At 31.8% G+C, this 12,612-nt stretch overlaps 1 protein-coding gene across 3 annotated transcripts; it reads left to right on the forward strand.

Annotated features, from left to right (window-relative positions):
* The first annotated feature begins 695 nt into the window (after positions 1-695).
* LOC106064066 (ras-related protein Rap-1b) lies at positions 696-12,547 on the forward strand. 3 transcript variants are annotated; one of them, XM_013222557.2, is made up of 8 exons: positions 696-813; positions 2,627-2,736; positions 5,409-5,477; positions 5,692-5,748; positions 7,125-7,265; positions 7,370-7,510; positions 8,640-8,740; positions 10,146-12,547. In XM_013222557.2, the coding sequence occupies exons 2-7, from the start codon at positions 2,680-2,682 to the stop codon at positions 8,727-8,729; spliced, it is 555 nt and encodes a 184-aa protein (XP_013078011.1). In that variant the 5' UTR covers positions 696-813; positions 2,627-2,679; the 3' UTR covers positions 8,730-8,740; positions 10,146-12,547. The 3 variants fall into 3 exon arrangements, with proteins under 3 accessions (XP_013078011.1, XP_055881848.1, XP_013078013.1); XM_056025873.1 differs by lacking the exon at positions 696-813 and adding an exon at positions 932-954; XM_013222559.2 differs by lacking the exon at positions 696-813 and adding an exon at positions 1,174-1,439.
* The last annotated feature ends 65 nt before the right edge of the window (positions 12,548-12,612 follow it).

A 12,612-nucleotide genomic window follows, 5' to 3' on the forward strand; every position in this document is an offset into this window, starting at 1 on the left:
TTTATCTAATTAGGCTACATGAGTAGGCCCTACATCTGTATTTTTTTTAAAAGTAACACTAAATAATTAGGCCTACGTGAAAGTTTTGTAAGTTATTTTTTTATACTATTAAGTGATTAAATATTTACGTAAATTTGTTTCATTATACAAAATCATGACATAGATCTAAAAAGATGATAGATTCGAAGATCCTTGAAGTTAAAGACCTACTAAACTAGATCTATTTTCTTCCCTTTCATGCCTACTTTACGAAATAAAATGTCAGTCCTTAGCAAAATGTTTAAAAAGGCACGCAAGCAAAATTAATTTTAAAATTATTAGATCTAGATCTAGATCTAATTATGTTATACTAGATCTAATTTCAGACCAAGCTAGTGGATCAGATATGTTCATTTCACAAGAATCAAAGGGATATTTGACTTATCAAACAACCCCAATCCTTCTAAATCTTTTCTCATCATGTCCACAAATTTGCCTGCTCGGCATCATCGCATTATACTAGCCGAGAAGTTTCCTATCATTTCAAACTCAATTAAGAGTAGATCAAATAAGATCAAAGCTTGTGTAGGTAATAATTGAAAGAGGATGGAGACAGATAGAATAGAGATTAAGAGCAAGTTTTAAAGAATAGACAGAATAAGAGAAGTAAAGGGAGAAGTAAAAGAAAAGATAGTGGCTGAGCATGCGCTGAAGTTGTCGCATGGTATGCTGGGAAAACACTGCCAAATATAGAATCATGCACAGTCTGAAAATTTTTGACGTCACAAATTTCTTTACCGGAAGCCATCTGTAAATCAGTCAAGGGCCAGTCCGGTGAGTAATATTTCAAAACGAAAATAACATTAAAAATAACTTTTAAAAGCCCATCAATTGCATTATCAACTGTATATTAGATAAGCCATTGCACATTAATATGTTTTGAACTGTTTCATGCAATACGACAGCAGGCTTTAGGTGTGGCAAGTACTGCAAATGCAGAGAAATTGAGTCGAATAGTGAAGACAGACACTGAAGTCTTGTTACTGTGAATGTGTAAAGTGTGTAGGCTAAGATTAGGGAGTAGGCAGTAGGAGGGTGGGAGTGGTAGATTATTTTTTTTAAGTAGGTTATGTATTCAGTCATTTTAGCATTCCTTTTTATCAGTCTATGTTAGACCAATATTCGTACATTTATCATAAACATTGAATGATCAACAGAACCCTGGATTTTTTATTACTAGTATTAGAATAGATTGATGATTAAATCTTATATTTATCTTTAATCTTAGTCTTAGTACTCTTAGTTATAGTTATATACTCAGTATACTGCTGTGAGTGTGACTTGACTCGACTAAGACTTGAGTGGATTATAATTATTTCCATTTGAATGATATTTTATAATTTTTGGTAGATCAAGATCTATCATCAAAAAAATATTTTAAAAAAATTAAATTCTCAATTGTGAGTATCAAAATTCATAAGAGTCTAGATTTCTAGATCTAGATTAATAATAATTAAATTGTTGAAATAAAATATGATAGGCCTACAATGTACACATTTTATATTATATATTTAAAGTATTATTATGATTATATAATTATAGTCTATAATATAGTTGTATAATATATCAAATTATTAAATATATATATAAAAATATATATAAACTTATGAGTTTCACTACCATAGATCTATTCAATAATTCACCATTGACATTGACTGTCTCACTCAGCAGACAGATCTGAAAATTCTGATCTAGATCTAAAGTCTAAAGTTAAAGAGTAAAGTAGAGATCTCTATTTTTCTAGGGCCCTGGTCTAAATTTAAATCTATAATAATCTATAGATCTATATAATATTAAAATTAAATAATATATATATATAATTTATAATATAGAATATAGATCTATATTCTAGACTCTATATAGATTGTATATCTACTAATCAATGATCTAGACTCTAGACAAAAACTTTAGATCTATTTAAGTAAGGTCTAGACTAGTAGAGCTAGTCAAAATTGATGGTGACATGACAGTAATCAGTAATGACACATTGATCATTGGCAATCATTTACTCGCTGTCACTACTAATTCTACTATATTAATAAATTTCAATTACAGAACATGTACTTTCTTTCATAATTAGGTATACTAGTACATATATAATATATATAATAATAGCCAATGTTGTTTTGTATTATAGAACTAGTAGGACGTAATCATCTTCTTTTTTGAAGTAACGTCTGTATTATATAAGATAAGATTTAACAAGATTAAATGAGACCTAATTTTTTTATGTTAACAACTGTGAGTTTTTCTTTTTAAACACAGACGACTTGTATTCAAATTGTAGTATTATATATACTTTAAGCTTGGCCTTTGCCATTGGTCTATTGTTGCTATAGTATGCATGTATATATTTATTTTTATATCATATTGAAGTCTTTATCTAAACTACTATGTAAAACGAAGTCCTCATATAACCTTCATAAAATTTAAAAATTCCAAATAATGTGAAGCTCTTTAAGAAGTTTTAACTTTTTATTATTCTATTAACTATTTATATATATTATATATATATATATATATTTATAATTATACAATTAAATAATTAATGACTTTGTATTTTTTTTTTTTTTTTTTTGCCTGTTAGGGTTGTGTTTAGGATAAATCACAAGAGAAAGGAAATACCAGCAAAGCTTAAGTATGCGTGAATATAAGCTGGTTGTTTTAGGCAGCGGTGGTGTTGGCAAGAGTGCCCTGGTAAGTAGTTATTATCCCTGGCAGCCAAAAAAAAAATCAGTTCTGTGAAATTTTGATAATAAAGTGCTCTACTTTATTAAGAAAATGCCTAATAACAAACTCAATTATACTGTAAATGTCAAGTCTGGTCTCTGTTCTATTCTGGAAGATTCCAGATGTGAATCAATCTAAAAAAAAATGTTTTTGAACACTATTAAATATAATTTCATAATAATTATTATTGAAAAAAAAAAAATTCAAACTACTACCAGTGCTAAGTGCGGCTGAAATAATTGCTAATGTTGGTCCACTAAACCTTAGAAGGGAATGGTCAATACTAAATTGCTTTGAGGGGTATAAAAGGCTGGATGAATACCTCCCAGCTAGAAAACTAGTTGATGTTTGGAGATGCAGAACCAGATGCAGTCTTTTATACATCATGCCACTAGACTATCTGATAAAACTGGCCTCTCCAACTAACAAAACATTAAACGTTTTCATCATTGGTTTTGTCCATCGAACCCAGACATATGTTTGTAACATATACTGATGTAATATATTATATATACTGATGGTTCAACATCAATAAATTTAGAAAGAGCAGGCTATGGAGCCTACATCTAGTTTCTTGGCTCTGGCTCATTTAAAATCTTTGGACTATGTGGTAGCCTTTGCAGTTTTGATGCAAAGGCCATGGCAATCTGTGAAGTTTTAAAAGTCATTGACTCTCTACTCGGCTAGGGTCATTTGAAGTTAACACAAATTTTGCGGTCGCAGACTCAAAACCTGTACTACAGGTTTTGCAATGCCTTGGATCATGGCCTCCCAATATCGACACTGTCATCATCGCTTCACACAACCTTAATCAACGCAATGGCACCCCTGTAATAACGCAGAAAGTACCAAGTCAAATAGGTGTGACTGGCAACACCATTGCAGACTAACACCACCTATCAAGCAGGCTGTAAGTTTTCATCATGCTCTGGCTACAATCCAAGAAATGGAAAAGTGTTTGAGTGCTTGGACAAGTACTAAAAAGCCTGCGGTGTCTGGGAGTGCATGAGGCGCCCTGACCGCTCTTCCCCGTAGTAGGGCCTTCCAGGCCTGAGCAAGCTATTATAGCACAGTGCAGGACAGGCCACTGTACTGTTGGCTCATATTTCTCATGGCTATGGCCAAACTTTGACTCATGGTGCCCCCGCTGCAAGGAACAGTATCTCATATCCTTTTTGACTGCCCCAGACTTGCTGATCTTCATCTTGACAGGTCTGGGAAACAACAAATTCTCGACCTGTATGATGATATGTATGCACTACGCAAAAAAAAAAAAAGCAGAGTTTCTGTCCAGGGCTTTTGCAAGAGAGAATTTGAGCCTCTCAAGTCTTCACTAAAATGGAGTTTGATGATCATGAAGATGACAAATGCTAAAATGACATATAAAAATATTGAACTAAAAATTAATAGAACTTTAAAGTAGTTTTAAAAATGGGCTGCAAAAAAGTTGTACTTTTGTAATTCAAGTTTTTAATTGGCAGAAAGTGAAAATCTTTATCCAACCAAGGTGATGCTATTGCATTATATGGCTAATTAATGCTTAAAGAAGAGCTGTGAAAGAAACTCTAGGATTAAATTTTAACAGGTCATTATTGTCTTGATGATGTAAAGGGGTCTTTGGTATGAGGGTCAAAAATTGGTAATTAGTAATGATACAATACTGACAATATTAGAAAGTACAATTTTAAAAATAATTATTTATAGGCCTGCTAAGTAGATACTGCTTTTATTTTTTTTTACAGTAAAACAACCACTGCTATCAAATATTACAAATGTTTATTACTAAAACATCATTTTCAGGTCTAAATACCCACATTCCGTACTGGTGGTATATTATAGAGTAAAATGAAAAATAAATTATAAAATGTAATCTTACAGAAATTTTTTAAAATTAAAGTTGGATTGGTGATTATTTCTTAGCATGGGTGAAAAGAAATCCTGGTTGCTTAGTGTGTTGAGACAGTGTTACGGTGTAGCAGTCCTGAAATAAAACATGATGAGAAAGTGCTGTCTCTGAGAAGCTAATTTAACTGCATTAATAATACTTGTATGTGTTCCTGCTGGTGCTGTTATCACTAGCTGTAAAGTAACAGAATGGCAAAACATTTCCGTCCTTTTTAAGGTGATGATGCTGTGGAGGTTTACATATTGGCTTTTGTGAATAAATTTTGTCTGGAACAAAGATGTTTAGCGACCTTAGTCATGTCATAAATAGCTTTGAAACACATGAAGAACTTCCTGGACTTGTCCATATGCAAGGCACCACTCAATGAAGAAGGTCTGCTATTCAGATGTGACATAAGTTGCTATTTCTTTCCTCCTTGTTCTAAATCCTTTTATGAATACACCATTGCCCAGTGTCATTCCATTTGATTTTGTTTTGTAAACAAAGTTCAATGTGCAGCGACTTCTTAACTTGTTGCAATATGTATACTGTATTATCATTTATATTTGTATGATAGGAAAAATCTATTCAAATTATTAATATTGAGTTTAAATTATTCAAAATTAGTTTAGTAACCAAGATATTTAATTGCTGTGGTTATTTGAAATTTAATTTTCACTTTTTTTTTTCTGATTAAAAAGTTCAAGAATAAAATATTTCAGTCTGTCAAAACATCATTTGTGTGTTGTTTCAGACTGTGCAATTTGTTCAAGGTATTTTCGTAGAAAAATATGACCCAACAATAGAAGACAGTTATAGGAAGGTGAGCTTAGATATACATTTCTTATTCGTTAAAAATTACTAACTGGCATAGAAGATATTTATATAATATTATGTGAAAGGTGTAAGGAGATTTATACAGAAATTAATCTTTGGTTTGCTTAGCCTTTACAGGTTATAATTAATTGCTGTTATAAACAAATGTAAAGAATATTTCTTGTCAGTTATAAAATCTTGTGTTATGTTTTGTGTTTCAGCAAGTGGAAGTAGATGGTCAACAATGTATGCTAGAAATTTTAGACACAGCTGGCACAGTAAGTTTTAGTCTATATTTTATACCTTTTATATTGCTTTTATACCTGTTAATTAACCTATTGGGTGGTCCTTTTTTATACATATTATTACCCAACTAGTTGACCCACGGCCTAGCATACGCCATTATAGGTTGCAGTGCCCCGCACTTTCATGGGACCCGCAACTAATTCTCTGTGTAAATTATTAAATTAAACCATTTTATAACTTATAACAGATTTCCCCCTGCCTCCTGATTTGCCAGGAGCTCCTGGAAATCTCATGAAATTGCAAAATATATGAAAAAGTCTCTGGAAATTATTAAAATTGTTTAAAAACTCATACAAATCTCCTGAAATATATAGACAAAAAATGTCATTTTGGGGTGTTATTCGATATGGAAAATGCCAATCCTATGTGCGATAAAGAAAAACAAAAAGAAACGGCATTATGCATTACCCGTAATTGTGGACTCTGCTGAAAGAAGCTTCTTGCGCCTCAAACTAATGAAGAATTACTTGAGGTCACAATTCTCGTAGATAGATTTAACATTTGGTAATTCTTTCTATTGAGCATGATCTAGGTAGGAAAGAATTTTTATGATATACTGTATGACTTTGCTACAGGCAAGGCTTCTGTACATAGTAAAGAATTTATTTTCTGATACAAATTCTTAAATTTCATTTTTTTCTACCTAACTTGGCCCCGCCAAATACATTTTGTTAGGGCCCCACATTGGTAAAGTCCAGCCCTGCTATTTAGTGACGGGTGAATACAGAGTAGATTACTTTCTCTCCCCCCCCCCCCCCCTTTCTTTTTTTTATGTTGAGTAACTAGTCTGACTTACAGAAATAAAAGAGTGATTTCCATGACTTCTTGGTCACAATGGTTAAGTCGGGCCCTGCTATTTAGTGACATGAATATTACTTGTTCTCCCCCTTTTTTTTCCTGCCCTTTAAGTTATGTGGGATAACTCTTATCCGACTTGCAAAAATAAAAGAGTGATCTTTCCTTTACTTCTTAGTGATCAAACTGTTGAGCCATGAAGAGAATTATATATATATATAAATGATCAGTTCTTTAAGGGGGTTATACTATACATAAAGAACTGATCATTTATATATATATATAATTCTCTTCATGGCTCAACATTTTGATTTGCCATCTCACTTGACATCAGTTGGTGCCTAATAGAAGCTGTTTAAGAAAGCGATTGACGTTTATTTATATTGTCTTTTTTTCTCCAACTCTTTGACTTTATTTACAGATAGATTTTTTGTTTTTGTTTTTTTATTGCCACATAGATTTTGATGTGCATGGGTGTTTTCTGTGTGGTTGTTTATAAAAGTATCATTCAGGTGAAAATCCCTTAATGTTTTATATATTTTTAACCAAACAGGAACAATTTACAGCAATGCGAGATCTGTATATGAAAAATGGCCAGGGTTTCTTGTTGGTCTATTCAATAACTGCACAGTCTACCTTCAATGACCTTCAAGATCTCAGAGAACAGATTCTCAGGGTGAAAGACACAGACGATGTAAGATTTGAATTCAGACTTTGATTTTAATTACTAAGCATCGACCAAAAAAAAAGAAATGGTATTTTCTAAATATAACTTGGATTTATGATTTTTTTTCCTAGGTTCCAATGTTATTAGTTGGCAACAAATGTGATCTTGAAGATGAGCGTGTTGTTGGCAAAGATCAAGGACAGAATCTGGCTAGACAATTTCAGTGTGCGTTCCTAGAAACCTCAGCGAAAATGAAAATAAATGTTCTAGAGGTAATTTTTTAATGCTTGAACTATTTCATTCTCTTTTAAGAAAAAAATAATTTAGTAATTTATATTATTTTTAAGGAATAAAAAAACAACTCATTAATGTGTGTTCAGTTTTGTGTAACATCTGATCTGAACATCAGTGTATCTAGCTTTATAAGGTATCATAGTTGAGAGAACAGTTTAATTTTTGCACATTATAAACGTTCATTAAAAAAAGGTATTTTATAATTTTAAAATTTAGAAAGTAGCAAATCTTGTAGAGGCTTACCCTGAACTGAAGACATTACTTTCTAAAAATCCAAAATATACGGTACTCTAAATGTAAAAATGCATACATAAAAATGGAACAATAGATGACATTTTAGAGCAATTCCTTAAAAATGGCTTTAGTATATAACATTGTCGTGTGGTGGAGGTTGATTGGTATGGCTTAGTCCCTGAATCAATAGTCTACTTTTCAAATCTCAGTGAAAACCGAGATTTTCAATTTTAGAATTTTATGGTGCTCCTAAGTCCACCCTATTGGTACCTGACATTTGTTGGGAAAAGTAAGTAAAGTAGCTTGATCATTGTGCTAGCTACATGATTCCTTCGTTAACCATTGGCCACAGAAACAGATGACCTTTATAAATATCATCTGCTCTATAGATTGCAAGGTCTGAAAGGGATACTTAACTTGTTTACTTTATTGCCTTATTGTTAAGTCTGTTTTTATGCTTAGCTTGTTCATTGTGCTAGCCATACTTAAAGCATTAAAGCATTTTTCACAGAAAAAAAAAAATTTTTGGTTGTAATGTTTTCCATTTCTCATAAAGGGTATCTAGATGTCACATTTACATTGTGAGGGAATTTAAGTGTTGACATTTAAACATTAGAATGTTGCTTAACTTTTCCATTTGTACTTACAAAGCAAATTGTTTTTCACACATAAAGTTGGTTATTGTGTAGCTACTTGATCTTACCATATTCTCTTTACCTTTTTATTGTGGCAACTCCTTGTTGCTATTATACAGATAGATATCTTTTAAAGATTCACATTAGTTTATGAATGTGATAGTTATAAGGTGTTGTGTGCTATGATTGACTTCTTAAAGCCTGATATTCAATTAATGTTTTCTTTTACTGTTCCTAGATATTCTATGATCTAGTCCGTCAAATAAACAAGAAAAACCCAGGACCAGGCCGACAGAAGAAAAAAAAGAGTGGTTGCAACTTACTTTGAGTTCCGAAGAGGTTAGTGTTTTTTATCATTTACTGTGGCCTTATATATTAAATAAAAAAATACTTACTAAACTGTTAATAGTAAATAATGATCAAAAAAAGTGTAACCCAAACACCCTTTAATTAATTTAATTTTACAATTACAACTTAACATAAATTACTGTACAAATCATGTATACCAATTCTTTTTACAAAGCTTATTATTAACTCACTGTCTGTATGGGTAGAATCTTGTACATGCTATTTCTCCTACTTCCCACTCAATCAAATAACCAATTAATAATCGTTGATTAATTTTGGTTTATTTAGAAATGTATTAAGCTAAAGTAGGCTGAGTGATAAAGCGCTTTGCTTCTCAACCAAGGGGTCCTGGGTTCGAAGACTGATTTTTTAAAGATATTTATTGCGTTTCTGAGCTCACCAACCTGACATTAGTTTGAAAAGTAATGTTAAACTAAAGAGTTTTTTAAATTATAAAACCGTGTGATTGTCAAAAGAGATGAGCCAAGGCTCTTCGAGCTCTAGGCATGTAAGCTTGCTTGAACAAACCGTTCTGACTGGAAGAGATCCAAGTCAATGCCTATGTAAAGCATTGCTATTTCCGGCATATCTGGCACTCGGGGCACATGGACTAGAATGCATGGCCGAAGGCCGAGTACACCGGGAACGTCCGCCATTTCCCTATGTTGTACCAAGCTAACCCTGCAGGACTCGCCATTAGTGTAACGGCCCCTTGAGAAACGGCACATGGATTATCGACAGGGACGTGGAAGCTCTCTTTCAACTCTGCACCATGCAATGGGAAAGCTTTCGCATTCCCTTGGACACTCCCACAGGAGTTTAGTTTTGCTATTCATTTAGCCTAATTACTTCCTCAAGTAATCGTTTCCACTCGGGTGCCACATTGAGGCAGAATAGCATACCTGAGAATTATAAAACCTACTATTTTTATAGTACTCATTGGCTAATGTGTCAGCCTTCCATCACGTAGGCTCAAGGCCTTGCGTTCAAATTCAGACTTGAGTAACTTTAAAACAAAATGTGATTGGGCTAAAACATGCTAAGCATTCTATAAGCATAAAAGTGCGCTAAACGAAAACAATTAATAACAAATATTTCCTATCACACAAATATATTTTGTTAGTTTGGATCTGTTAAAAATTAGTTACATGAATGACTCAAAATAATTGATGCAATTTCACTTTATTTTACTTGTTTCTTCTTTTGTAATCATACTGTAATAAAATCAGATATACAGTTTCACAATGTATATGACAATAAATTGGAATGAGTTTAATTGTAATAATTCTAATCAGGTAGAAGATTTTTGTTTCTAGATAAATTTTATGTTCAACTATTTCAGTTATCAGTTTCTGTAATTTTCTGCATTTCATTTTAAAAACATTTTTTTCCCCAGGTTTATGCTTAAACAAAATGATGGCAGGCTTTAAAAAACAACTATTTCTTTCCACTTGAAGAATGTTGATGGCAGAGTAGCACCAAATGTTTTCGTTATATGGCAGTGTAAAAACAAATAGAACCAATATCTCAAGGTTATTTCGTTAAATGGTTTCCTGTTCCCGTTGTATTAGTCTCCCCTTCAAAGCCATCAATCTTTATAGCCTGGACCATTTCCACCAGTGTTTGGTAGTTCTTGAATATTTATTTTTTGCAGCTGTTAGGGCTATGACAGTGTTAGCAGACGAGATGAATTGCGATAAAGCTTTGTTTCTTTCTCACTTTTATTCCAGTACACAATTGAGATTTTTGTGATGATCGCTACAGCACTATTCATACCACTTCCTTTAGTGGGTTCATTGAAGATACAATGTAATATATTCAATTTTAATTTATTTTTTGTTAAAGATTTGCAAATCATCAAGACATCTGTAGTTTTTTTTTTTTTTTTTAAATCTATCTAGGTTGTTTTTTTTTTTAAGAGATTTTTTTTTTTTTTTTTGAAGCATGTGAAAAAAAATTTAATCAGTTTTTCAGTCACTTGTTTGATTGTAATCAAATGCATGCCATTAGGATAGTGCTTAGTCACTGAGATCCTTGAAACAATTTATAACTGAATTGCTAATTATTTTTATTCTGGCTTTTTTTTTTCTTTTTAAATTTGCTTCAAATGATTATCTTTGATTTCAAAGTGAACTTACTTGCATTTCTAACATATTTTTTTGTTGTTAAATTTTTTCTAAAGATGAAATGGAATATTGATTAGTTTTGTATTGTCAGCTTTTATTCTGTTTTTCTTTTGAACTTTTCATAAACAGTGCTGCTAGGCTAGGTTTTTTAAACATAAACTCTACATTCTACTGAAATCATTGCAATTGAATTTTGTATTAATTTAAAATACATTAAATGCGTTGAAGAGAGTTATGTTGAACAATTTGACCACTCTAGTTGAAAAGTTAAACTAAATATTAAATGGAGCAGTTCACCCTGGCAATAGGAAAGTTATAACAAATTGGGCATTTTGACATCCATTAGCCATTAAGATACAATAATGGATTTCCGGTTATGACAAGGGACCAACCAACGAAGAACATGTGGTTCAGCAATTTGTTTATGGTACTGACAATACTATTTATGTCAGTCAAGAGTATAGATTAACTCTCTTATTTGCAGTAACAGAGTTGTGGAACATAAACACATTTTCATTTGCTAGAGTCTGCAGTATTATTTGAAGCCTAATTTATTGAATTTTTTTTGCCAGAGAAATGTCATTCATGTTAATCTTTCTTCTCGAGAACTGTCCTGCAATAGTAATTATTTATATGAATATCATCTGATAATATTAACGATGTATTGTTTAATTGTTAAGTCAGTTATGGTTTGTCTTTTATTTTTTATTAATGCACTTTGGCTGTTCATGATTTAAAAAAAAATTTTGTTAATATTTTGCCCTTGGAGAACAACACACTGTATTATTCACCTTTTTTTTTTCCCCCTCTTCCTCACATAGAAAAAAAAAAGAAGTTATGTTTTTGTCAATTTTGATGCAAGAATTTTCTTTTTTTTTAAATTTGATTCTTAACTTTGCTTATAGCCACTTGTCCAGGTCATAGTCATTTGTGAACAGCCTTTTTTTTATTGTTCTAAAAAATTTTTATCCTGAGATTACTGTTGTTGTGACAAGTATACTTGAAATATTGTTGTCTAAACACATTTCTTTCATTTAAAAAAGAAACATAACTTGATTTAAATTGGCAAGTAGTTGTTTAACTCTATAAACAGCCCTACCATTGAACACAATCTGAAAATGTATTTAATTTTTTTTTTTCTTTTTGTTGTAAATATTGTTTAGATCTATGCTGTACATTCTTCATTAGTTGTGCTTTAAGGGGAGAGCATGAAGGCTGTGTGGTAGCTTAGACAAGGCACCACATACACACACACCACATGCATACGCTGTTGGTTCATTCTGTACATTTTGGGGAAGTTGTGGACAAGTCCTTGCAATAATCTTTTGACTTAATGACAGTTAACCGTGTAACCATTCATACGATTGTATTTACAGACATAGTCACTATATAATTCAAGTTATTTTGTTTAGTTGGTTTGAAATTCAACTTTTATTTATCCTACTAGAAGACTGTTTTGACAGACTTGTTAAAGCTTGCAATTGTATTTGGCTCAAAAATGTGTTTTCTATAATTAACCCATTAACAAAGTAGTCTAAGTAAAGGTTAGCTCTTTGTTCATTATATCTTTTGCTTCTAAAGTTGTACAGTTTCTCTCCAATCACTATGTCTACACTGATCACAGTTGATGGACGCTTTATTCAAATAAAGGAGACATTTTTGAAAACATCAATACATTTGAAATGTATGGCATTTTTTTTTCTTTTTGTATTTCATAACCCTTCTGGTTGTAATAAA

Source organism: Biomphalaria glabrata, chromosome 4, assembly GCF_947242115.1.
Source record: "Biomphalaria glabrata chromosome 4, xgBioGlab47.1, whole genome shotgun sequence".
In the NCBI taxonomy this organism is placed as follows: domain Eukaryota; kingdom Metazoa; phylum Mollusca; class Gastropoda; family Planorbidae; genus Biomphalaria; species Biomphalaria glabrata.

What these genes read in the sequence shown, in the direction of transcription:
- LOC106064066 (XM_013222557.2), top strand. Translation starts at nt 2,680, where the DNA reads ATGCGTGAATATAAGCTGGTTGTTTTAGGCAGCGGTGGTGTTGGCAAG. An exon ending in TTTTAGACACAGCTGGCACA is followed by an intron (nt 5,749 to 7,124) that starts GTAAGTTTTAGT and finishes TTAACCAAACAG; the next exon opens with GAACAATTTACAGCAATGCG. An exon ending in GGGTGAAAGACACAGACGAT is followed by an intron (nt 7,266 to 7,369) that starts GTAAGATTTGAA and finishes TTTTTTTCCTAG; the next exon opens with GTTCCAATGTTATTAGTTGG.